The sequence below is a fragment of the Natrix helvetica genome, assembly GCF_964273705.1.
Source record: "Natrix helvetica genome assembly, chromosome: 1".
Classification (NCBI taxonomy): Eukaryota; Metazoa; Chordata; class Lepidosauria; order Squamata; family Natricidae; genus Natrix; species Natrix helvetica.
Genome location: NC_138548.1, coordinates 79,989,998 through 80,012,979, shown reverse-complemented (window position 1 = coordinate 80,012,979; position 22,982 = coordinate 79,989,998). Strand labels below are relative to the sequence as shown.

The 22,982-nt window shown below is 40.9% G+C and overlaps 1 protein-coding gene across 4 annotated transcripts in view; it reads right to left on the bottom strand.

Moving 5' to 3' along the window:
• AMBRA1 (autophagy and beclin 1 regulator 1) overlaps nucleotides 1-22,982 on the bottom strand; it is a 163,103-nt gene that overhangs the window by 51,690 nt on the left and 88,431 nt on the right. For all 4 annotated transcript variants that reach the window (XM_081939000.1, XM_081939001.1, XM_081939002.1 and 1 more), the window contains 3 exons: nucleotides 13,490-13,600; nucleotides 3,941-4,129; nucleotides 3,416-3,570 (listed from right to left, as the gene is read on the bottom strand). In XM_081939000.1, the coding sequence (XP_081795126.1) occupies nucleotides 3,416-3,570; nucleotides 3,941-4,129; nucleotides 13,490-13,600 (455 nt within the window). The remainder of the gene's footprint in view (nucleotides 1-3,415; nucleotides 3,571-3,940; nucleotides 4,130-13,489; nucleotides 13,601-22,982) is intronic.

The window sequence follows — 22,982 nt, the reverse complement described above, 5'->3', positions numbered from 1 at the left end:
TAAGACGCACCTTTTTTCCTCAAAAGAGGCTGAAAATCTGGGTGCATCTTATACATTGAATACAGCATTTTTTTGCCTCCCAAAGCCCCGCTCCCTTCACAAAAATGGCCATGCATACCCTTATAGAGGCTTTCAGAGAGCTCCTGGGGGCTGGGGAGGGCAGAAATGAGCAAAAAATGGGCCGTTTTTTGCCCCCCCCCAGCCCCCAGCAGCACTCTATAAGCCTCCATAAAGCTATGCATGCAATTTGTTTGACAAAAAGGAGGCCCGTTTTCACGAACAATGGGCAGTTTTTGCTTGTTTTTGGTCCCCCACCCCCCAGGAGCACTCTGCAAGCCCCCACCCAAGGCTATTCATGCCTTTTATTTGAAAAGAAACAGCCTCATATTTGCGAAAAATGGGCCATTTTTGGGAGGTTTGCAGAGTGCAAAAACTTTTTCCCACCTTTTGGAAAGCTCTTTAGTTAGAGTGATTAATGAGAATTACATTGATCAAATGCTGTGCCAGCAGAAAAAAAGTCTTAGGTGCTGCAGGTTGTCAGGGATTTCCTTCTCCAGCACATGGATAAATATACCTGGAAACATCTACCTACCTACCTACTCTCTCTCTCCCTATCTACTGTATTTCTCTCCCTCTCGCTCTCCCTCTATCTACCTACCTACCCTCTCTTTTTTCCTACCTACCTACTGTATTTCTCTCTCTCTCTCTCTCTCTCTCTCTCTCTCTCCCTTCTCTCTCTCCCTCCCTACCTACTATATTTCTCTCTCTCTATCTACCTTCTCACTCTCCCTACCTACCTACCTACCTACTGTATTTCTCTCTCTCTCTACCCCTCTATCTACCTACCTACTCTCTCCCTCCCTCCCTACCTATTGTATTTATCTCTCTCTATCCTTCTATCTACCTACCTACCTACTGTGTTTCTCTCCCTCTCTATCCCTCTATCTACCTACCTACTTTTTTTAAATTTGCCTCTTCAAAACCTTGGTGCATCTTAATCTCTGGTGCATCTTATACTCTGAAAAATACGGTACTTTGTAACCAACCTAGGTTAGGATCCAGCATTCCTGAGGGAATGAAATTTAGGGATTTTATTGCTACTTCAGCACCGCTGGCCTACTGCTGTTCAGCACCAGTGCCATACTTATGTGATCCTCATTTTCAACATTCCCTGACAGTCAATGGGGAACCTGAAAAAAAACTCCAATATGATTGCCAATGCTCCTAGCCAACTTTCCACTAACAAAGTCTTCATTTTTGGGAAGCCTGCAGGAAGAAAGTCAATGAAAAAATGGTGCAGACTGTCAACAGAAAGAGAACACCGTCTGAAACGGGGACTGAAGTGTCCCCACAGTCGTAAGAGAACGCATGCTGCCGAGCAATCGAGTTTAGATGACAGCAGGGGTGCTGTGCCAATTGCAATTTCAGGAAGGAATTGTAACTCCCTTAATTCAGTGCCATCACAATTTTGAATGGCCACTTTGTCATTATGCAAGAACTACCTGTCTTGGTTTCAATTCAACCTGACTTAGAAATGGACTAATAATAATCAAATATTCATTTGATGTTGTTATGCAATTATTACTTATTATTATTTTACATTTGTCTAAGCTTGTTTTATTTGTGTAAACTGCTTTTGTGATGTTTCTTCGTACAACACATAGCACCTCAAGTTTGGCCTGTATATTTTTTAAAATATACGAACATACAAAGAATTGTTTCTCTTTCGTGGAGGGTTGATCTGCCATCAGAGTCAAGTTAGGCATTTCCCAAAATTTTAACATGCTGAGCCCAGAATGTTCACCATTATTAGGTTAGGATCAGACCAAGAAAGACTGCTTTTGTTTTCAAAATACCTCTGTTTGCTTTCAATAACATCTACAGATACTACAATCAGGTTAATATCTATCATTTTCACATTATTTCTGTACAATTAACATGCTTTCTCAGGAGAAAAGTATTTTTCCCCCCAGAAATATTTCATTCCTATCACCATCTCAAGTTTAAGCCCTAAAATTCAAACATTGAGCTCCTTCCCCGAGAGGTCTGCCTTTATTTCAAATCAAATAGTAATTGTAATTTATTTTTTTATTCTGTGCCATTTTCTTTTAAGTTCTGCATTCCCATAATTCTATATCATCTTATCTGTTGTTAGGAAAAGGCTGATCAATAAAAATTAAATGCAAACCAGTTTGAAGTTGCATTATTATATTTTGAATGGACAACCTGGACAACAATTTCTTGAGCTACAGATTACAATATTTGAAATCAATATTATTGTAGGTGATTAAATTCACAAAGAAAGAAAAACCCGAGCACCTTCCCCTGTTTTTGAATAAAAATTTAGTGGGATACTTTTACTGAAGAGATAAAAGTATTTTTCTATATAAAGGGAATTCCATTAGGACAGGTGTTTTTCATCAAAGCTGCCTCCAATTCAACCCCAATTTATTCAAATGTTCTCCTAACTCTCCACAATGCCCTTCCTTCTTCTGTATATTTTACAATTTCTGCTTGTCTGTTTCTTTATTTGCTTTCTCTCTAACCCTCTTTGTTTTTCCAAACTTTATTTTCCCACGTTTGCTGCCAACTGTAGCTCGTTTTGATAACTAAACGCAGTGTTGTTCAGTAGATGGAGCTATGGCTGTTGAATTTCAGTGTTTTATCACTCTCAACTGACAAAAAATAAAGCCGTAGCTTTGTTTTAGTGCTGTTATTACAAAAATACCCCAGAAGGTATAAAACAAAACAAAGTAACAATATAAAACACCTCATAGTATAATAAATAACAAAATTAAAGCAATAATTTTGAAAAGTTGCCACAGCCCTGCATACGTCGAAGTAGTCTTTGAGGTAGTATGCAAAGTGTAATGTTGTTATCAAGATAATAAAAGTAGTATATCCTAACTCTCTGCTCTGAACTTCCTTATAGGCTTTTCACAATTCCAAAAGAAATCAACCATTCTTAAACAAGTTCATTTTTTTAAATATTGAGAATTATTTACTACTGAGGAGTAATAACACATACATTATAATTGATTTTGCTAACAATTTAACAATTAATTTTCATGCAGATTTAGTACACGATTATTCTTTCTATGTTATTATTTAACATAGACCCCACTGACTCATTAAAGAGACATATTTCTATTAAACAACATTAAACATTCATCTGGAGGTAATATTTCATTCTTATACTATTTCTGCCAATAATAATGTTCCCATAGTAATTCCTGCTACTTGTCTATTTATTCTAATAACAACCCCAAAAATCAGTGACAGTGAAAAGCCAACATAGTGAAAAAGCAAGACTGTTACCTTCCACAATCTTTTAAAGAGCTTTGCTTCATTAATATACCAATCTGTTTCCAAATAAATATATGCAGGTAGTTAAACAGGTAATACTACCACTTACCCTCATTGAAGTCTCTCCTCCATGTGGTTGCTGAAGCCTGAAAACCTGAGCCACCATATGTTCTGTAGATGGGTGCAACAAGATGCGACGAGAAGCCAATCCTACCATGACATACCTGCCCATTGGGGACAAGCTCACAGAAATGGCATTGGGACCTAGGCATGAAGCAAAACATAATAAACATCTTCATTAATGAATCCTTGGTTCTGATCCTCTTTCTTTTTCCATTTCCCTTATGTAGACTGCTATTAATATTTAAAAAAACTTTGCTTACATCATCTTAGTCAACTAATAGCAGTAGCCAAAGTTCAAGATCAAATTTAATTCAGCAAATGCATCATAGGAATCACATGGTATATATTACTATTTCACCACTTAGTTGCTACCAAATCAATCTACAGTTGGGATTACTTTTTCTATGCAATTATTACATATATCAGTTTGATGTAAGGGAAAAATGTACTTTCTAAGATACTGTTAAACGTTTTGATAGCTTTCCCAAATCTTTGACACATAATCTCTTACCAAATCGCTTCGTATACAGCATTTCACCCAAGTTGTGTGGTGCAAGGGAATAGACTGCGAGTATCCCCTCATCAGGAAATCCTCGCTGACTGCTAGGAATGAAAGCTGCTAAAAGCTGCCCATCTGAAGAAATATCACAGCTGGCATCATTGTATATCTTGCAGTTTTGAACAAGCACATTCACAGATGCTGCACAGGGGGGGGGGGGGAAGAGAAGAGTCTAGAATTTAATTCAGAACAGCAGCAAAATCTTGAATCATTTATGTTTTTCTAGTACCACTAAATTAATTCTAAAAGATTATTTTTATCTATATGAATGTGTTAGCCAGTAATGCAGAATTCAGATGAATAAAACCTTTTCTCCTTAAGATGGCAATTGAATTTATATATATTCCCAGTTATTTTTTCTTTATTTTTATTAATATATTATTTTCACTTCAATATTTGTAATGTCAATTTTTTGACTGACTGTAAATTCTAGAATATGAGCGTCAGAAGATATCTGCAACAAATGCTATTGAAGTTAACAAATCCTCATTTTGAAGTCTTGGGACTTTAATATACCGTATTTTTCGGAGTATAAAACGCACCTTAATTATGGGGGAGGAAATCAAGAAAAAAACCTTTCTGCCTCTTTCCCAGCAGCATCCATCAGTATTCATCTGGCTAACATCTTTGCTGCCTCAGTTGGAGCCAGATTCCCAAAGCTATGTGGGGAACTGCGATGAAAGCCTTTTCAATGAAAGAGATGCGCATTTCACGGTGGGGTACAATTTGGGGGTGGCAGGTAGGGCAGGGAATCGTGTGCCCTGGCAGCCGCTTCTTAGAGCCCACGCCCTTAAGCGTCACTGCCAGTGACCATGGTTTCGCACCCCATCTCCCGGAAAACAGCCGACAGGAGGAAAGGCAGCGTGCTGAGTGAAGTTTCACCACCCCCGCCCCAACAAGCAAGAGGAGGGGAGAGTCCAGCAGCGCCCGGGGCACTTCTTCGCCACTGGCAGGGAAGCTGGGCACCCCATCCCCTGCCCCACCTGCCACCCCCAAATTGTGCCCCACCACAAATAGGGTGCCCGGCATCCCTGCCAGTGGTGAAGAAGTGCCCCGGGCGCTGCTGAAACTTCACCCGGAGCGCTGCCTCTCCTCTCCTGTCGGCTGTTATCCGGGAGAGAGGCCACGGAACCATGGTCGCTGGCAGCAACACTTAAGGGCATAGGCTCTAAGAAGCAGCTGCCAGGACACCCCATTCCCTGCCCCACCTGCCACCCCCAAATTGTACCCCACCATGAAATGAGCATCTTAATAGAGCCATGACGCTGGTTTCCTTTGCTGTCTGCACACTCCGGGTGGCCAGCAGCCAAGCCGCCAGGCCGGCAATTGGCCGGCTGCCTCTAATCTGCCTGCCCTGTCTCTGTGCCAGGCTCCTTTGCCCGAGTGCGCTGCCCTCTCGCTTTTCGCCCTGCCTCCCCCAGCCGATGGTGCTGACCAGGAGAAAACAGGCGGCGAGTCTGTAAAGGAGGAGGAGGGCGCGTGGCTCTGCGATGTGCACCGGGGAACTGGGAAGGAAAGTGTTTTCAGATGGCAGCACGTGCTGGAACTGCCTGCCACCTGAAACACGATGCACTTGTTTGGCCTCTGCACGTGCCCTTTTTGGAATCGAGGAGGGGACCCTGCAGCCCGAAAAGGCTTTCATCACAGTTCCCCAGGCAGCTTCGGGAATCAGGCGCCATGTGAAAGTGAGGATCCCCACCGCATGAAACCCTCCAAAAATGCGACGCGCGGAGCGAGTGGGTGGAGCTACATTCAGAGTATAAGACACACCCAGATTTTCACCCTCTTTTTGGAGATAGAAAGGTGCATCTTATAGTCTGAAAAATACGGTAATAAATCAGCTAGTAACAGAACATATTAATGAACATGGATCTTATATAGCAGTGGCCCCCAATCTTTTGGGCACCAGGGACTGGTTCCATGGAGAAAGGTTTTTCTGCAGACTGGAGGGGGCGTGGTTTTGCATGCTGCCTGCATCTCACTGATGGGGCTTCGTTTGCGTGGCCCATTGCTGGCATGCCACAGCCTGGTGCAAGTCCGCAGACCGGCAGTTGGGGCCCCTGTTATATAGTATTAGTTTTTCTCCCATCATAGTGCTAAAAAGAAGAGTTGGAGAAATTTCAGTTTCCATACATGCCTTCTACATACACACCATTTCTGTAAGAAAATCCCGGCTCATTTGTCCTATTATTTGGAATAAACCCTAGTTGCTTTGAAAACAATTTCACACATTCAATTTCCTGTTAACAATCCAGATATCCCTGTTTTAGGTGCCGTCTGAAGGTAACTCTCCACCCAACTTATGGGACCTTGAGTTTTCATAACATGGCTCTACCGTTAAGTCAAGATAAATTAACCATAGTTATCGATTAAACCATATTTGTCAGATTTATAAATAAAGCTGAATCATAGCTGGTGGGTTTTAATATTGTGCTAAGTCAATGTCCTCAAATCAGGAGTTTATATCGGTGCACCTACCCACTGTTTCCTTAGCATCCTGTTTTTAATTTTCCTTCTAACAATCTTGCTTTATTTGGCTCTGTGTTCTTTGTTTCCTAAAGTTTTCTTTTCCCCACTTCTTTCATGCTAATTATATAGAGGAACATTTTTCTATGGGTATTTGGTTTTCACTACTGCCTTTTCTGTACCTTACTGCTTCCCCCCTCCCCTATCTTTTCCTTAGCTGCATTTTTTACCTCATAGATCAGTAGTCAAATTTACTGGTGATATCCCCTTTGTCAGCAATCTACCAATTTGCCTTTTAATTTCCACTTCCTAATGAAATCCTATATAGATATGGTAGTTCTTGACTTATAAGCAGTCATTTAATGATAATTCAAACTTATGACACTTTTAAAAAGCTACTTAGTACCTGTCCTCAAAGTTATGATTGCAGAACTCCCCTTGGCAGTTGTGATTTGAATCCAGTGGTTCACTTTATGACTATTGTAAAAACAGTTGTAAAAATGAGCCCAGTCATGTAGTGCCTCAACTTTCAACCACAACTTATGACCGAAATTCTTGACTCTGTTGTGTTTGTAAGTAGACAACTACCTGTATCAATTCAGTTTCCCTACTATGTGCTCACTACACCTACCAATCCTATATCAGTAGATAACTTTGTCTCAATGAAACTGGATTCTCATTGTACTCACAATCTATCTTCAAGCACTCTGTTCTTCCAATTTAATTTTTCCTAACATTTACTATCTTTGTTGTTACTTACATAACACTATATTATGGACTTCAGCTTCAAGTTTACAATGACCAGCGGTCTGCAAGTGCTTGTTCTAGCTAGGTAAATTAAAATTGTGAATTATTACCAGTTCTCCCTTATCCATAGTAATTGGGACTAGAACTCCAGCGCTAAGTAAGCTGGTCATAAGCATGATAACCACACCAACCTATGACAATAGTTATGACAATCCTAGTTGCCATCATAGGGCACATACCACACAGTCACAGGATTCCAGTCATGTGTTTTGTGACCTTCTGTCCATTAACTTTGCTTGTTGGAAGCTGGCAGTAAAGGCTGCAATAGTGATCACAACATCCCGGGATGCTGCAATGTTGTAATTGTGGGCTGGTTGCCTAGCACCAAATCATGATCACATGACTGCAAGGACACTGCAATGGCCACAACTATCTGGACCCATTGTAAGTATCCCTCGTTCCGCATTATCATAACTTTAAATGGTCACTGAACAAGTGGAGGTTAAATGGGGATTACTTGTATAATATCTGCCAACATAAGCATTTTTGAGAATGAAGAGTTTTCAACAGGAAAAGTGTTGCAATAGCACTACTCAGCTTTAATTCTCTTTTATCAAACACTTATGCACAATACTGAAGGAAGTCCAGAATTGTCAATGAAAAATACATGTAGTACCTTGCATTCCTTATCTAACACAGAAATTAACAATAGCAACAACACTAATTATTCTTAACAACTCACTTTTTAAATTGGTGGTTTTTAGTTATGCACCTCATTCCCTGTTGAGCAGCATGCAAAAGGAGCATTTACAAAATCACTATTATTATTAAAATTTGACCTATGATAATATGGTGACAAGATGCCTGAGTAGCTGTCAAAGGATGGCTGTGGGCTACTATTGATACATTTTTACCTCAAACATCCAATATAATGTATTTATAGCCACATGTAATATGTTCCTCATCAGATCTATAACCTGGAGAAGCAGGCAACGCAGACAGCAAATATTATAACACTTTAGCTCAAAGCCACATTAAATTTATGCATATTTGCTTAAATGCAATTACAATCAAATCCAGATTTTACAACTAATAATGATCTTCCCACGATGCAGTTTTTGAAACTACCTGGAAATCTTTCTAGAACCAATCTCTCTTTTATTTAATTTGTCTCCTGCAAGTAAGCAGAAAGAATCCAAGTATCTGTTCTGAATTAAGCCAGTAAGAAACTCTTTTCGGAGGGGTTTATTTATTTATTTATTTATTTTATTGAACTTATTAGTCGCCCCCTCTCCCCACAGGGACTCGGGGCGACGTACAGAGCAATAATCAAGATAGCACCATATATCGTGCAGAGGAGGTAAAAATAAGTCCATAAATAAGCATACTTATAAAGTTTAAAACCCAAAAATATTAAAAACAAAATTTCCCATTATAAAATGACCTGGGGTGGCAAGATTGTAACGTTATGCCAGGCCGGCTTGACAAAACAGGTAGGTCTTCAGCTTCATACGGAAGGAGCGAAGATCGGTTGTTGTCCGGATGTCTGGGGGGAGGTCATTCCAAAGGGTAGGGCCCACCACAGAGAAGGCCCTACTCCTGGGCACCGCCCCCCGGCACTCTCTAGAGGACGGCACCCGGAGTAGCCCCTCCCTGTGTGAGCGAGTGGGTCGCAGGGATGTATGGGACAGGACGCGATCCCGCAGGTAACTAGGCCCTGTGCCATGGAGCGCTTTGAAGATGGTAACCAGTACCTTGAAGCGCACCCGGTAGGCCACAGGAAGCCAGTGCAGCTCGCGCAGGATAGGTGTTATATGGGAGAATCTCGATCATGTGGGGTTCATGTGCTACCCCATCAAATCTTTAGCATAACTATATTTGTGTTAAACAGTTAGCACTTTACCCTATCAATGGTCTTTCCAGAGCTTTGTGCTATGGTTTAAATATTGCTAACCATCTGCATAGATTTTCTTGCTCAATTCGTTTTCAAGCAGTTCTGTGTTACACGTGTTTATTACTAACTTTTAGATATTATGCATATATATTCCAGGATCTGTTTCTTAGGACAACAGACTGAACAAGATTAACGCTAAGGCCGATCAGCTTGGAGAATCTGTTTACATTTATTCTGATTTAAATTAAAGCGACAGAAATGCCAATGGGTGTTTCTTCAGAATCTAGCTGGCTGATATGGAAACAAGGTAGTCTGGATAATCCCTTGGACTCATCCACTTTAGTGGGACTAGTCAAAAATGTCTTTTTAAAAGTACAGAAATCTAAGGAGCAGGACTTCTGGCTTTCAAGTCTAATGCTTGCTTGCTTCCCCTACCTTTTTTCTACTCTCTAGCCTAAATTGACTGTTGGAAGATTATACAACATACTGTATCATTAGATCAAACAGAAGATTCAATTAGTTCATTTTTCTACTTCCCAAAATGACCAAGTAGATATGTCAAAAAAGTTGATATGATATTAACATTTTTATTCAATTCCAAAAATATTTAATTTAACCATTGGAACGAATATCAGTTGATATCACTTTTATGAAGCCAAAAGCCAATCTTACTGCCTTCTATTTTTCACTCTACTGCCATACTAGATATTGTGAAACCATTCTGGGAATATTTAAGGAATTCTAAGCATTTCAAGAATTTAGAAAGCAGTCCTTTTGTTGCTATTGTTTAAAAGAAAGTCTGGTTAATTAACTTCTACATGAAGGAGGAAGTGGGGCAGTGGTTAGAATGCAGTATTGCAGGCTAACTCTGCTTACATTGCCAGGAGTTTGATTCCTTTGATCCTGAGCGGGTCAAGGTTGACTCAGCCTTCCATCCTTCCGAGGTTGGTAAAATAGGGACTCAGATTATTAAAGGCAATATGCTGACTCTGCAAACTGCTTAGAGAGTGCTATAAAGCATGGTGAAGCAGTATATAAATTTAAGTGCTATTGCTATACTGTACTTGAATTTCCCTTACAATGTTTTTATTTATATGTTATTGTTCTTACTGTTGTTTTACAGAATCATGTATGTGAGATGGGTATAATATATATAAAATGAATGAATGAATGAATGAATAAACAAGCTGCCCTGTCTGGGAATAGCATTGTCATCTTTCAGGAACATGTAGAATATATTGAAGATAGTTTGATTCAATATTTAAGGCTAAAAGTCATACCTTTTTTAAGGAAGATTCTTAAACATTTTATTTATACTTTTTACTTTAGGAGTCTTATAGTAGCTTTAATATAGGTTTCATCATGAGCTAGATGATCCCTTGATCACATATTTCACATATTTTCCAGGCACAGCAGAAAATATATTCTTTTTTCCTATGAAGGTCAGCAACATCTGATACAGAATTTGCAGTTTCCACTTTTAATAAGTTTGCTATCAGGATTTGCTGTCAGATATTTAAAAGATGGCAGATCTAACTGCCCATTACTTTTGAATTAAATAATGCTTGGTCAATTGCTTTTTAACACAATCCCAGGTTACCTGGCTTTACTAATTTTTAACTAAGAAAAAAACCTTTCCTGTTATTACGAGAGAAACAAATATGGCTTCCAAGGTGAACTTTTTTTTAAATTCTAGCTGCCAAGCTTTCTATTATCAAAGCAGTATGAAAGAGCTGAAAGATGTTCTATGCCAGTTCAAACTGAAGATGACTGTTATCTTCTTTGCAGAAGCACCAGGGTTTCTCAAATATTACACTGCTATGTTTGATACTAAATGAAAAATAACTATTATTTCAGTTTAAGGCATTGCAAGGGACATCTCTCAATCCATTAGAATATTTTTTAGTGATGCCCCCTCCCTCTAAATTGGTAACAAGGCAACGGTTAGGTTAAATTTGTGCAGTTAAATCCTGTATAGCAGGAACGTCAAACTCAATTTCATTGAGGGCCGCATCAGGATTGTGTTTGACCTCGGGGGGACAGGGTGGGCGTGGCCAGCTTGACATTATTGTGTCAGGGGCACCTGTGGTGCCCCGAGCTCCATTTTTGGCTGCAACAGCCTCCTGCAACACTCTGTCAGCAAAAACAGACCTCAGGAGGGCCTCCATTTTCATTGGCAGAGGCACCACGGGCCGGTCCTTTGCTGTTTCCAGGGCGGTCCTGGGGGACAGATCTAAGCACCCTGTGGGCCAGATCCAGCCCCTGGGCCTTGAGTCTGACACCCCTGCTGTACAGTTACCAACAGAATACAATTTGATTAAGGTTTCCTGTAAGGATAAATGGATAGTTTCTCTCTGTTAAATCAAACTAGGTAGCCCTCATATACCAACTTAATGGCCCTAACTATTTTTCCCCCTTGGTTCAAATATAGCTGGGCAATATTAGAATTTGTCCTGCTGTGAAGGGTCATGTATGTGAAGACAAAACTTTACTGAAATTAATAAAATAAGGTCAGGGAATGTTTTACATTGGAATACAGATAGTTCCCTACTTACACAATTGGGCCCAACATTTCCACTGCTAAGCAACACACTTGTTAAGTGAGTTTTGTCCCATTTTACAACCTTTCTTACCACAGCTGTTAAGTGAATCGGTGCAGTTAAATTAGTAACATCGTTTAATGAATCTGGCTTCTCTGTTGACTTTATTTATCACACGGTGGCAAAAGGGAATCACATGGCCCTGGAATACTGCAATCGTCATAAGTACATGCCAATTGCCCAGTGTCTGAATTTTGATCATATGACCGTGTTGATGCTGTAATGGTCTTAAGTGGGAAAAACAATCATAAGTCACTTTTTCAATGCTGTCGTAACTTCTAATGGTCACTAAACAAATGGTTGTAAACTGAGGATTACCCGCAGTTACGTTTTATAACAAGGAGTACTTTACTTAACTGTTTATTTAATTAATATAAAATATTTTGTATTATCTTCCTGAAAGAAAGGTAAGCTAAAGAGAAGGAACTATATTTCCAAACAGTTCATATTACTAGTTATATCTGCAAGTGGTAATAAGAAATTGAGTAAGGATGATATTGTTATCTTCACTATCACTTCATTTGAGCGTTAGTGCATTTACAATATCATTTCTGGTGCACAACTCAATCCAAAAAACTCAGAACCATAATTTGATCTTAGATCTCTTAATTAAACTCTATAGTATATTCTTCCTTCCTAGTTCTGTATCACAGTTAGGTGAAATACAGAGATTAATGTATTGCACAAATGTTTTTTGGTAAATAAGCTGTTGTCATAGATAGATATAACAAACAATTCCTAATTCAGTTTATAAGATTTGTGGTACATGACAAAGAATTCCTAATTTATAAGGTTTGTGGATGTTTTAATACAAATAATTGTAGAAGGGATGGCAGAATCTGGAGGTGGAGCAAAAAGGGGGCTCACCCTAGAGTCACTACATAGCCACAAGAAAACTAAGTTCAACATTCCTTTGAGTGCCACTGATCCCAATTTAAATATCAGGTGCCAACTGTTAGTTGAGAAGATTCCTGTGTATAAGCTTTTAGCAATAAATCAGTTTAATTCAGTGCTTCTCAAATAGTGGGGGGGGCCCCCCAGGGGGGGTGCGAGGCTCCGTAAAGGGGGGCTCAGCTCAAATTATTTTATATATTTTTGTTTTGCAGGTTAAAGTTTTTTTTTAATATTGTGTTCCTTTAAATCCTGTGCTCCTTTAAATCTTTTCTGCTACAGTTAATAAAGCTATTCTTTGTTGTAAATTGATCCACATTTCTTTCTTTTTTTATTCTCTTATACGTTAAGGATACAGTGTTATGCAGAGGTGTACTTATAACAATTTTATAGACAAATGATACTATTTACAGTCGCGCAGGGGGCGCGAAATGTTTTCTTCTTCCTAGGGGGGGCATGACAGAAAATAATTGAGAAGCACTGGTTTAATTGAATCTTCATGTGTGGACCTGGTGTCTGTCTGTCTCTTTCTCTCTTCACACACACACACACAGACATCTTTAGTCTTTGCAAAGATCTCCGACAGAACAAATGATTAAATTGGCCATTTTCAGGAGATCTGCAAACTCAAATAAATATTATAACATTTCTCAGTTGTGATTTCAAATACAGTAAATTTTAATAGCTATAACCCACACATAAAAAAAATGCTTTGGGGTCCTCAACTATTTTTAAGAATGTAAAGGTGTGTGTGTGTGTGTGTGTGTGTGTGTGTGTGTAAAATCAGCTTCAACGTATCTGTCATCTTTTGAGGAACAACAAGCGTCTCCTTCTGTGAACATCCCTCATTGTTTTTAACTACAGAGGTTCATCAGAGGCTAGTAGTTCTGCCTTCCCACTTACCATTGCTTATTTCTGGTAAGTCAAATTTAGTGAAATCCCACCACTGGAGCCGGTATGTGGTGTTCGCAATATTGCTGGCGACAGCAGACTGTCCATCTCCAATTACAGCCCCTAGGGACAAAAACAAGAACAGAACAGTCAATGAAACTTTCAAATTCAAAGGAATGACACCCAAAACATACTAACAATTTCAAATCTCAGAAGTCAAGGTTCAATGACTAATTTTATTGGTTTTTACAAAAAAACAAAGACATGGAATTAGAAGGAAAGAAAAAGGGCATATTAAATGTTATCAAACTGTTAGATCAATAGACGATCTTCTTTCAAAATGATTTTAATATACTGAAGTTTTTATATTTTAAAATATCATACACCATTTTTTTGGTAAATGAAACCTTTAAATAAATATGTCAATTTAGTATATTAATTAGAGTAAGAATAGTAACAAGCAGCAACACAAAGTTAAAACAATGAATCATCAGTGATATTCAAGGAATTATGGCACAGGAATATGAACAATAAAAAAGGATAACAAATAGCACGCATTAACCCTTTTCAAAATAACCCTAGGAGTGCAAGAGAAGGAATTTAGGTGTCGAAAAAGAATTAATCACTCTAGAACCATCGTTAACGCAAAGCAACGAAACAACTTACATCCCTTACATCTACAATTCTTGCAAAGAAAGACAACTGCTTCACTGTAAAAATTTCTACTGATTCACTGTAAAAAATTCTAAAGCCACAAGGAGGATCCCTATCAAGATGGAACTAGCCAGCAACGGCCCCTCTTCTCTCATATTCTTTCAGTACATAACAAACACTTCTGAGCAAAGGTAATGTTGTGCCAGAATCATACAACCGTAGCTCCCTAATGCTTGTTCTTTTGGGTGAAGACAATTTATATTATTTCAAATCAATTACACCATATCTTTTGAAGGTAATTTAGTTACAATGATTCCTGATGTTTGCTAATAATTTAGCACTGCTTGCATTAGAAGAATGAATATTCTAATGGCAAAAAACAACTAATTCATATAGTAGCAATGACTCTGAAGTTAAGGACATGAAAGGAGGCGTTGGGTCTTCCTGATATGCTCCTTCTCATTGGGTGGAAATAGCATCCCTTACCTCATTCAGTTATGTATTTGTTTGAATCACTAGGTCCTCATGGCAAGAGTTCTTAAAGAACTCAAATGTGAAATTACTGCTCTCTTAGCAAAAATATACAACCTGTCCCTCAGGTTGCTTGCTAAGCCATTGTGAAAAGGATTTTAAAAAGGGATCCAAAGGAGAATTGAGAAATTATAGCCCTAGTGCCTTAACCTCTGTTTAAAAAATACCAGCACACAGAGCAAAAGCTGAATAAAAATCAATATCAAGATGACGAAGTAATCCTGTCTCACCAAGCTGCTAAGATTCTTTTAAGCGTAACTAGGCATGTGTATGGAGCTGACCCTGTTGGTAGTACAGTATATATTTGGATTTTTGGCAAACATTTGACAAAAGTCTTCATCAAAGGTTCTTCTATAAACTTAGCAGTCATGGAATAAGATCTGTCATTTTATAAATTGCTAACTGGTAAAGGAAAGAGTAGGAATAATGGGCTTTTTTTTTGACACGACAGTGAGGATGCTGCAATGATGTGTGAAAAACAGTCAGGAGTCATTTTTTTTCGGTGCCACTGTAACTTCAAACAGTTACTAAGTGAATGGTTGTAAGTCAAGGACTAGATCTAATTGTAGTTATTAAGCTCTATCCGGTTGCATTTTAAAAAATGTCACACCATGGTATATTACTCATCTAAGTCAAGATTTACTATGCATCATCAAATCAGAAGTATGTTATGGTAGAGCACGCATTTAGTGGCAGATGGATTAGAAGTTTACATTTTTTCTCATTTTAAATAAATTGAAGACCAGCATAGCACCTTGTATTATCATTTTTATTCCCTACGCGTAAGAAAAATGACAAGAAAGTAAATTGATATGTGGCAGCTTACTAAGCAATGGTTACATCAATAAAGGGTTAGACATGCAAATCCAGTTCTTTCAGGAACAAGTCCTAGCAATCCTTTGACAAACTGTTTGAGAGACCCTCGGTAGCTTCTATTGCCTGTTGTTCTAAGACTTTAAGGTGATGAAAGGCAGCTATTCAATAGCCTGGTGCTTGCCACCGCTGCAGGAGAGACATCACAACCTCTCTTCTAAGGTTTTTAGATTTCAACATGCTGAAGGGCAATTGAAATGCAGTAAACGTGGGTTTGATTGGCAACTTTCCTGCATCTGTCTATCACTGGATAATAGAACAGTGGGTGATGACAGAAATGAAGATAATTTCTTTTTACAGCTCACCCCCTCCACCTTGCTCCAACCACCACCCCTTATCAACATATGACAGAAGAGTGAAGGGGTGAAAACAATCTTTCAACCAAAAATAGGGCGATATTCTCCCACCACTGGAAGTTACAGGATGTTTTCCTATAATTTAAATGCCTCTAAATATTAATTAAAATGTCTCTAAATGTAATTAAACATTTATATGAATTATGTCACATTCACACTGGCATATATTAGAAAGTGCCTCTACAAGAGTGAAGCGATCATGATGCAGGGAGCTCTAGTTCTTGTGTAATCAAACCTTCCACACTTTGATTTTCAGTTCAGGATTCTGTTAGTCTATCAGATCCATTTTTGTACTCTGCTACAAGTCTGCCACAATAGAAAAATGAAGCAGACAAAAGAGAATTACTTCTTTTGTTAACTTGCCTTACAATTTTCAATGACAATTCACTGTTGCTGCATTATGCAACAATAGAAACGGTAAGAGTTACAATATGCAATATGAATATGAGATGGGCAGCATATGAATCACTAGGTGTGTAGATTTAAGTGCAATCTAGGATAATCGAAAAACATCATGGGCACATGTGCTTCAGTTTCTTCCAGTGCACCTGATGAATAGGAAAGTAAAGATGTTTATTTCCTAATCTTAAACAATGTTTAGCAAACCCGTTTCAAACTGAGTTTATGTAGCTAGTTCATATGAATAAAATATGATGTTGTACAACCTGCCTGCAGACTCAAAAAACTCATCCCAAGGAGAGAGAATTAGCTCACACTTGTGCACATGGATACCAAAACAAATTAATTGAGATCCTCTCTCTGCTGGATATAAAAAAGTTATTTCTCTTTGTAAGAGAATGAAACAGAAAGGCAGTGAAAGAAGAGAGACAGGCTGTGTAAAGAAGATGGCTTTCACAGTCCTCAGCAGCCTCTGATTAATAAATACCAAGACGTTGGAGATCAGGAAACTTTATTTTGCAGAAGTAGGCAAATATGGGTAGTATACAGGTAGTCCTCCCAACACTACAATTGAGACTGTCAACTTGATTATTAAGCAAAGAGTTGCTAAGTGAAACCGCAACTGTGTTATGATCTTACTTCAGTTTTGCTTTTCTTTTCTTTACAGACCTGGGTAGGTCATAAATGTGAGGATTGGTTGTAAAATTATTTTTTCATCACTGCCAACTGTGAATGGTTTGCTAATTGAGTTAGTCACTAAATGAGGATTGCCTATATCAGTGATGGTGAACCTATCGCATGCGTGCCACAGGTGGCACGCGGAGCCATTTGTCAGGGCACGCGAGGCGCTGCCCTGTCAGCTGGCCAGGGCGCATGTGTGCACTGGCCAGCTGAGTTCACCCTTTTTTAAAGCCATTTTTCGACCTCCCCAGGCTCCAGAGCCTTTATAGGAGCCTGGGGAGGGCAAAAAGAGCCTCCCCCGCCCCCCTGGAGGCCCTCCGGAGGCTTCATGAGCTTCCCTGAAGCCTCCGGAGCACAAAAAACCGGCCTTACGGGCAAACCGGAAGTTCAGGAACGGACTTCCGGTTTGCTCAGAGGTTCATTTTGACTGCTCCGGAGGCTTCAGGGAAGCGTCCTGAAGGTCCCTCAAGCCTCTGGCAGGCTTCCGGGGGGTGGGGAGGCTGTTTTCGCCCTCCCCAGGCTCCTATAAAGCCTCTGTAGCCTGGGGAGGGCAAAAAAAGCATGCAAAAAATGGGGGGTCGGGCCTGTAGTGCGCGCTTGCGCAATGGGGGGTCGTGCATTGCATTATGGGTGCTGCACGCCCGCATACTACCCTCCTGCGCTCCCCCCACTTATGGTACGTGAGCCAAAAAAGGTTCGCCATCGCTGGTCTATATCAATTTCTGGGTTTTTTTTAAGGATAAAATGTGAGTTATCATTTTCTTTATCGCTTTGTACAAGCTCAGCTGTCATATACCTTTCATGAAGATATAATCTTTTCCTTGGAATATTCTTCTAAGTATCACCAATTCTGTTGTAGAGTCTGGGCGGAAGGATCTTCATTTGTAGCAAACCAGTGACACTTTTGAATGGAACACAATCATTTCTTTTGAATTTCTTTCACAATTAATTTGCAAGCTGCTGTATTACCATGATGTAAGCCACTTTGCAATTTTTGCTGTGGCAAAGCAAGAAATCCACTATCCCTAATAAGTGCCATATAAGTCCCTAATATAAGAAAGTTTTCAGAGAGTCTGAGAAGGAATCTGGTCCAATGTCAAAAAATTGATTTTATTTGACACTTGCCCCTAAAGTTTACATAAACTCTTCCTTCTGTACTTTGACTATTCCTCTGGAACAACAATAAACAAATTTGATCTAAAGCTATAATATGGCTGCCTTCGAAGTATCGGCAGAGAGTGAAGTATCATTTCTCACCAGTTCATTATCCAGGTCAAACAAATTCAGCTCCACATGTTGAGAATGTCACTCTGAGGTTCTCTGCCATGTTACTCTCTTGGACATGTTCCAATGATCAATATTCTCCTTAAAACAATGGAGAAAAATATTGCCAAAGTGGGATGTGTCTGACTAGAATGACTTTCCTTTAGGATACCCAGCACAGGAGATTACCTTTTAAATGCCACGTGTAGTATACACTCTCCAAGTCAAAAATAAATAAATAAATAAATAAAATAAAAAAAGGTCTCAAAGGGGACTGTATGCAGGAAAAACATCATTCGGTTTAGGTCTGAAGAACAGCTTGGAATATGGTTTCCAAGGCAACTCAACCAGCATGTTAACATATTCACTTTCATCATTAAAGAAAAATGTGAAAGGTAATTGGGTTAATTACTGAAGCAAAAGCCAGTGTATTGCCACTAATAGTCCATTTACCTAAGGTGTTTAAACACAAGTTCTAATTGCTATCAAGGTAGAATGATTTACAAGCCTTTTGTCTAAAAGAGTAGATTACATAAAAGGCAGGCAATTGTCTTTTTACATTTTCAAACAAGTTACGTTTAAACCTAGTATTCCTAATAAATATTTCTAGCTGCTATTACATAACAGAAAATGATATTATTATATTATCTGTTGTGGTACCTGCCCTCAGTAACAGTCTCCCACCAAAAATCCTATTCTATTGGCCTTTGCCATCAAATGTTAGTGGTACAATTGTTAGCAAAACCCTACACAGGCAAATTTGGGGATGAGAAAGGTGTATGAGGTGCCCCAAATTTTGTTTTTTATTTACTATAGCTGATTTTTATATATTTGTTTTATTGGTCTGTATTGTCAGTCTCTCACAATTATTTGGCTGAGCCAGAACTGGTCCAGAGTGCTGCAAGTGCACACTATTTTGGTTTCCCCACGGTTTGTCCATATTACAACATTGGTGTGCAACTGCACTGGGTACAATTCCAGCTGATGGTTATTACTTTTAAGGCTCTAAATAGCATGGAATCATTAATGTTACTTGTGGGAACACCTCTCCCTACGGATATCTAACTCTCCCCCCATTATAAGTTAGATAGGATACAGCCCTCCGCAGGTCCCTTCCCTAAAATGTTGTCATTCAGTGTAAGTTCTTCAAGGCAGATCAGCCTAGAAAATAAAGGCCTATTACTACTTTTTATTATTAAAACTCCAGTAACAGAATCTTGTAAGTATAAATGTACATTCCCCTCTCTCCCTTCCTCTTTATGTAAACTAGGTAGGGGCTTATCTGAAACATTTACCCACATTACATTATTGCTTGGGATTCAGGTCCCTTTTATTTGACCGCTGCCTTGGTAGAAGCTCTTCTTTCTTGTCAGGCACAGAAAACCCGATCCACATATGCAGAATTCAAGCTAACTACTTTATTATGTTCTGCCTATAATACAGAAATCTCTCCAGGCTTGAGAACAATTAAATAAGGCTCCAGGGAATGCCGGGGGGGGGGGGGGGGGAGATATCCCAGCCCTTTTGCCATCATAATGATTCCAGGCTAACTAATAACTAATTTCCTTTGCTGTTTACATCTAGTAGGCCCTAGGAAGTGCATCTTCTCCACAGTTGCCTCTGATCTGTGGAACACCCTTCCCCAGATATCTGGGAGCCCTCCACCCCACCTTTCAGAAGGTCTTGAAGAGTTGGCTCTTTCCAAAAGTTTTAAGATAAAATGAGGCTGCAATCTAGTAAGATGGAATAACAATAGCACTTATACTTATATACCACTTCATAGTGCCAATAAAGGACAATATTTCTAGCTCAGGGTTGAAATGAGGGGTGCTCTCTGAGTTTGCTTGATTTCTTGGAAGACATTTCATTACCCTAACTAGGTAACATCATCAGTGCTAGGAAGGAGTGCTTCATTCCCAAGCATTTTTCAATTGGGAAAATGTGACAATCCTAGACCAGGCCAAGTCCAAAAATGCCAGGGAATTTCTAGAAGCCTGGTACTCTGACGAATCAGCCATCAATAGACACACAGACATTAACAGCATCTATAGCAGTGATGGCGAACCTATGGCACACGTGCCACAGGTGGCACGCAGAGCCATTTGTCAGGGCACGCGAGCTGAGTTCACCCTTTTTAAAGCCATTTTTCGCCCTCCCCAGGCTCCAGAGGCTTTATAGGAGTCTGGGGAGGGCAAAAAGAGCCTCGCCCACCCCCACCCCGCGGAGGCCCTCCGGAAGCTTCATGAGCTTCCCTGAAGCCTCCGGAGTGCAAAAAACTGGCCCTACGGGCAAACCAGAATTTTGGGAACGGACTTCCGGTTTGCTCGGAGGGTCGTTTTGATTGCTCCGGAGGCTTCAGGGAAGCCTCTTGAAGGTCCCTCAAGCCTTCGGAGCGCTTAAAACGACCCTCCGAGCAAACCGGAAGTCACTTCCGGTTTGCTCGGAGGGTCGTTTTGACTGCTTCGGAGGCTTCAGGGAAGCCTCTTGCAGGTCCCTGTAGCCTCCGGAGGGCTTCCGGGGTGGCGGGGGAGGCTGTTTTCGCCCTCCCCATATTCCTATAAAGCCTCTGGAGCCTGGGGAGGGCGAAAAAAGCATGCAAAAAATGGGGGGTCGCGCCTGTAGTGCGTGCATGCGCACTGGGGGGTCGCGCATTGCATTATGGGTGCGGCATGCCTTCACACGACCCCCCCTGCTCTTCCCCCAGTTATGGCACGCAAGCCAAAAAAGGTTTGCCATCGCTGATCTATAGACTATGCAAAAGAAACAATCAAGCAGCCCAAAGAGAAAAAGACTCCAGCATCACCCCACTAGTAATCAGCACTCAGATCAGCATAGATTAACTCCAAGGTTAACTTCAGACCAACGACCAAGTAAGTAATACCCCAATCAGGAAACTGCCAAGGCACCATTAGTAAACTGCCCAACCAAAGAATCTATAAAACCACCCCCAACCACACAGATAAGAAAATTACCATTGTCTTACCTGAAGAGTCGCTTTCAGGGCGCTGCGAAGTAGAGTCCAAGCAAGGGTTAAATACAGCCAATCTACCCAGAACTGAATTGAAACTATAAGCCCACCCTCTGGTGCTGACTATCTTCAGATTTTTTCATTGAAGGTGTGGAACTGTTGCGCGCTGAGAAGTTCAACAATAAGTCTAAGAACCATATTGAACGTAAGAACAAATCCAACTGGAACTGCATAAGTCTGCACGGAAAACAACGGAATTAGACCCCAGGGTGGGATTGGACTCTTTTTCGCAGCGCCCTGAAAACGACCCTTCAGGTAAGACAATGGTCATTGTCCAGGGCACTGCTCTGAAGAGTCCAAGCAAGAGACATACCCAAGCTAAATGTCACTAGGGTGGGAAGCAGTCACGTTCAAGGTCTCTCCACTGGTCTGAATGCTCTGAAGAACTCGCCTACTAAAAGCCCCTTCCACCGAAGCAAACTTGTCCAACTTGTAATTCCGAACAAACGGAGATAATGAAGTCCAAGTAGCTGCCCTGCAAATCTCCTCAATCAGCGCCTACGTCACCCAGGCCGCCGTGGTGGCAGCACTCCTAGTAGAATGTGCCATGATGTGGCTAGGCACAGGTATGGACTGAAGGACGTGAGCGAGGGTAATGCAGGCTCTCAACCAACGTCCAATGGTAGAGGAGGAAACCTTGCGGCCTTGGGAAGCTGGTTGGAAAGAAACGAAGAGCGATTCGGAACAACGAAACACAGCCGTGCGCTTGACATATCTGCGGAGCGTCCTACCGACATTGAGCATGTGCCACCGCCTCTCCCTCAGGTGCCTGGGATGCGGACAAAAATCCAGGAGAATGACCTCCTGGGCCCAGTGAAACCAGGAGTTGATCTTAGGAATGAACATTGGATCCAGCCTAAGGATCACCCTGTCCTGTTGTATTAAACACAAGTCTTCCGAACCGATAGGCTGCCAGCTCTGAGATATGCTGCGCAGAAGTGATGGCGATCAAAAAGGCGGCCTTAAAGGTCAAATGTTTAAGGCTGGCCGACCGAAGTGGTTCAAACGAAAGACCGATTAAGGCACGGAGGACTACGTTGAGGTCCCATGAGGGGAATCTGTGGACCACCGGGGGCCTCAGATTGATTGCACCCCTCAGAAAGCTACGGATAGTAGGATGACGCCCAAGGGAGGAGTGTTCATCAGGAGCAAGTATTGTGGAAATTGCGGCCACCTGACGTCGTAGAGTGTTGGGCACCAGGCCTCAAGTTCATCTTGCAAAAAGTCCAAGATGATTGGAATCATGGCCGAAGTCGTGATAAGTCATGAGAAGTGCACTAGGCATCGAACGACCTCCAGATGGCGTCGTAGATCCGGGTCGTGGAAGGCCGCCTGGACGGTGTGGATGACCTTGATAGAGTGACTGCCCCTGCTCAGGAGATCCCTCTCAAGTGCCAGACGGCCAGCTGAAGCCACTGGGGCTCTGGATGTTGAAGGGCCTCCTGGCTGAGAGAGATCTCATGCGGAGGGATCCGCCAAGGAGGGTCGGCGGAGAGACTCACCAGATTGGCAAACCAGGTTCTCCTGGGCCAGAACGGTGCCAAAAGCAAGACCTCTGCTTCCTCCGACAGGATCTTCCGGATGACTCTGGGAAGAAGAGGCAATGGCGGGATGCACACAACAGTCCCCGCGGCCATGGGCAGTGCAAGGCTTTGATTCTCTCGGCTTGCAGATTGTGAAACCTTGTGAAGAACCTGGGAAGGAGCATGTTGGTCCGGGT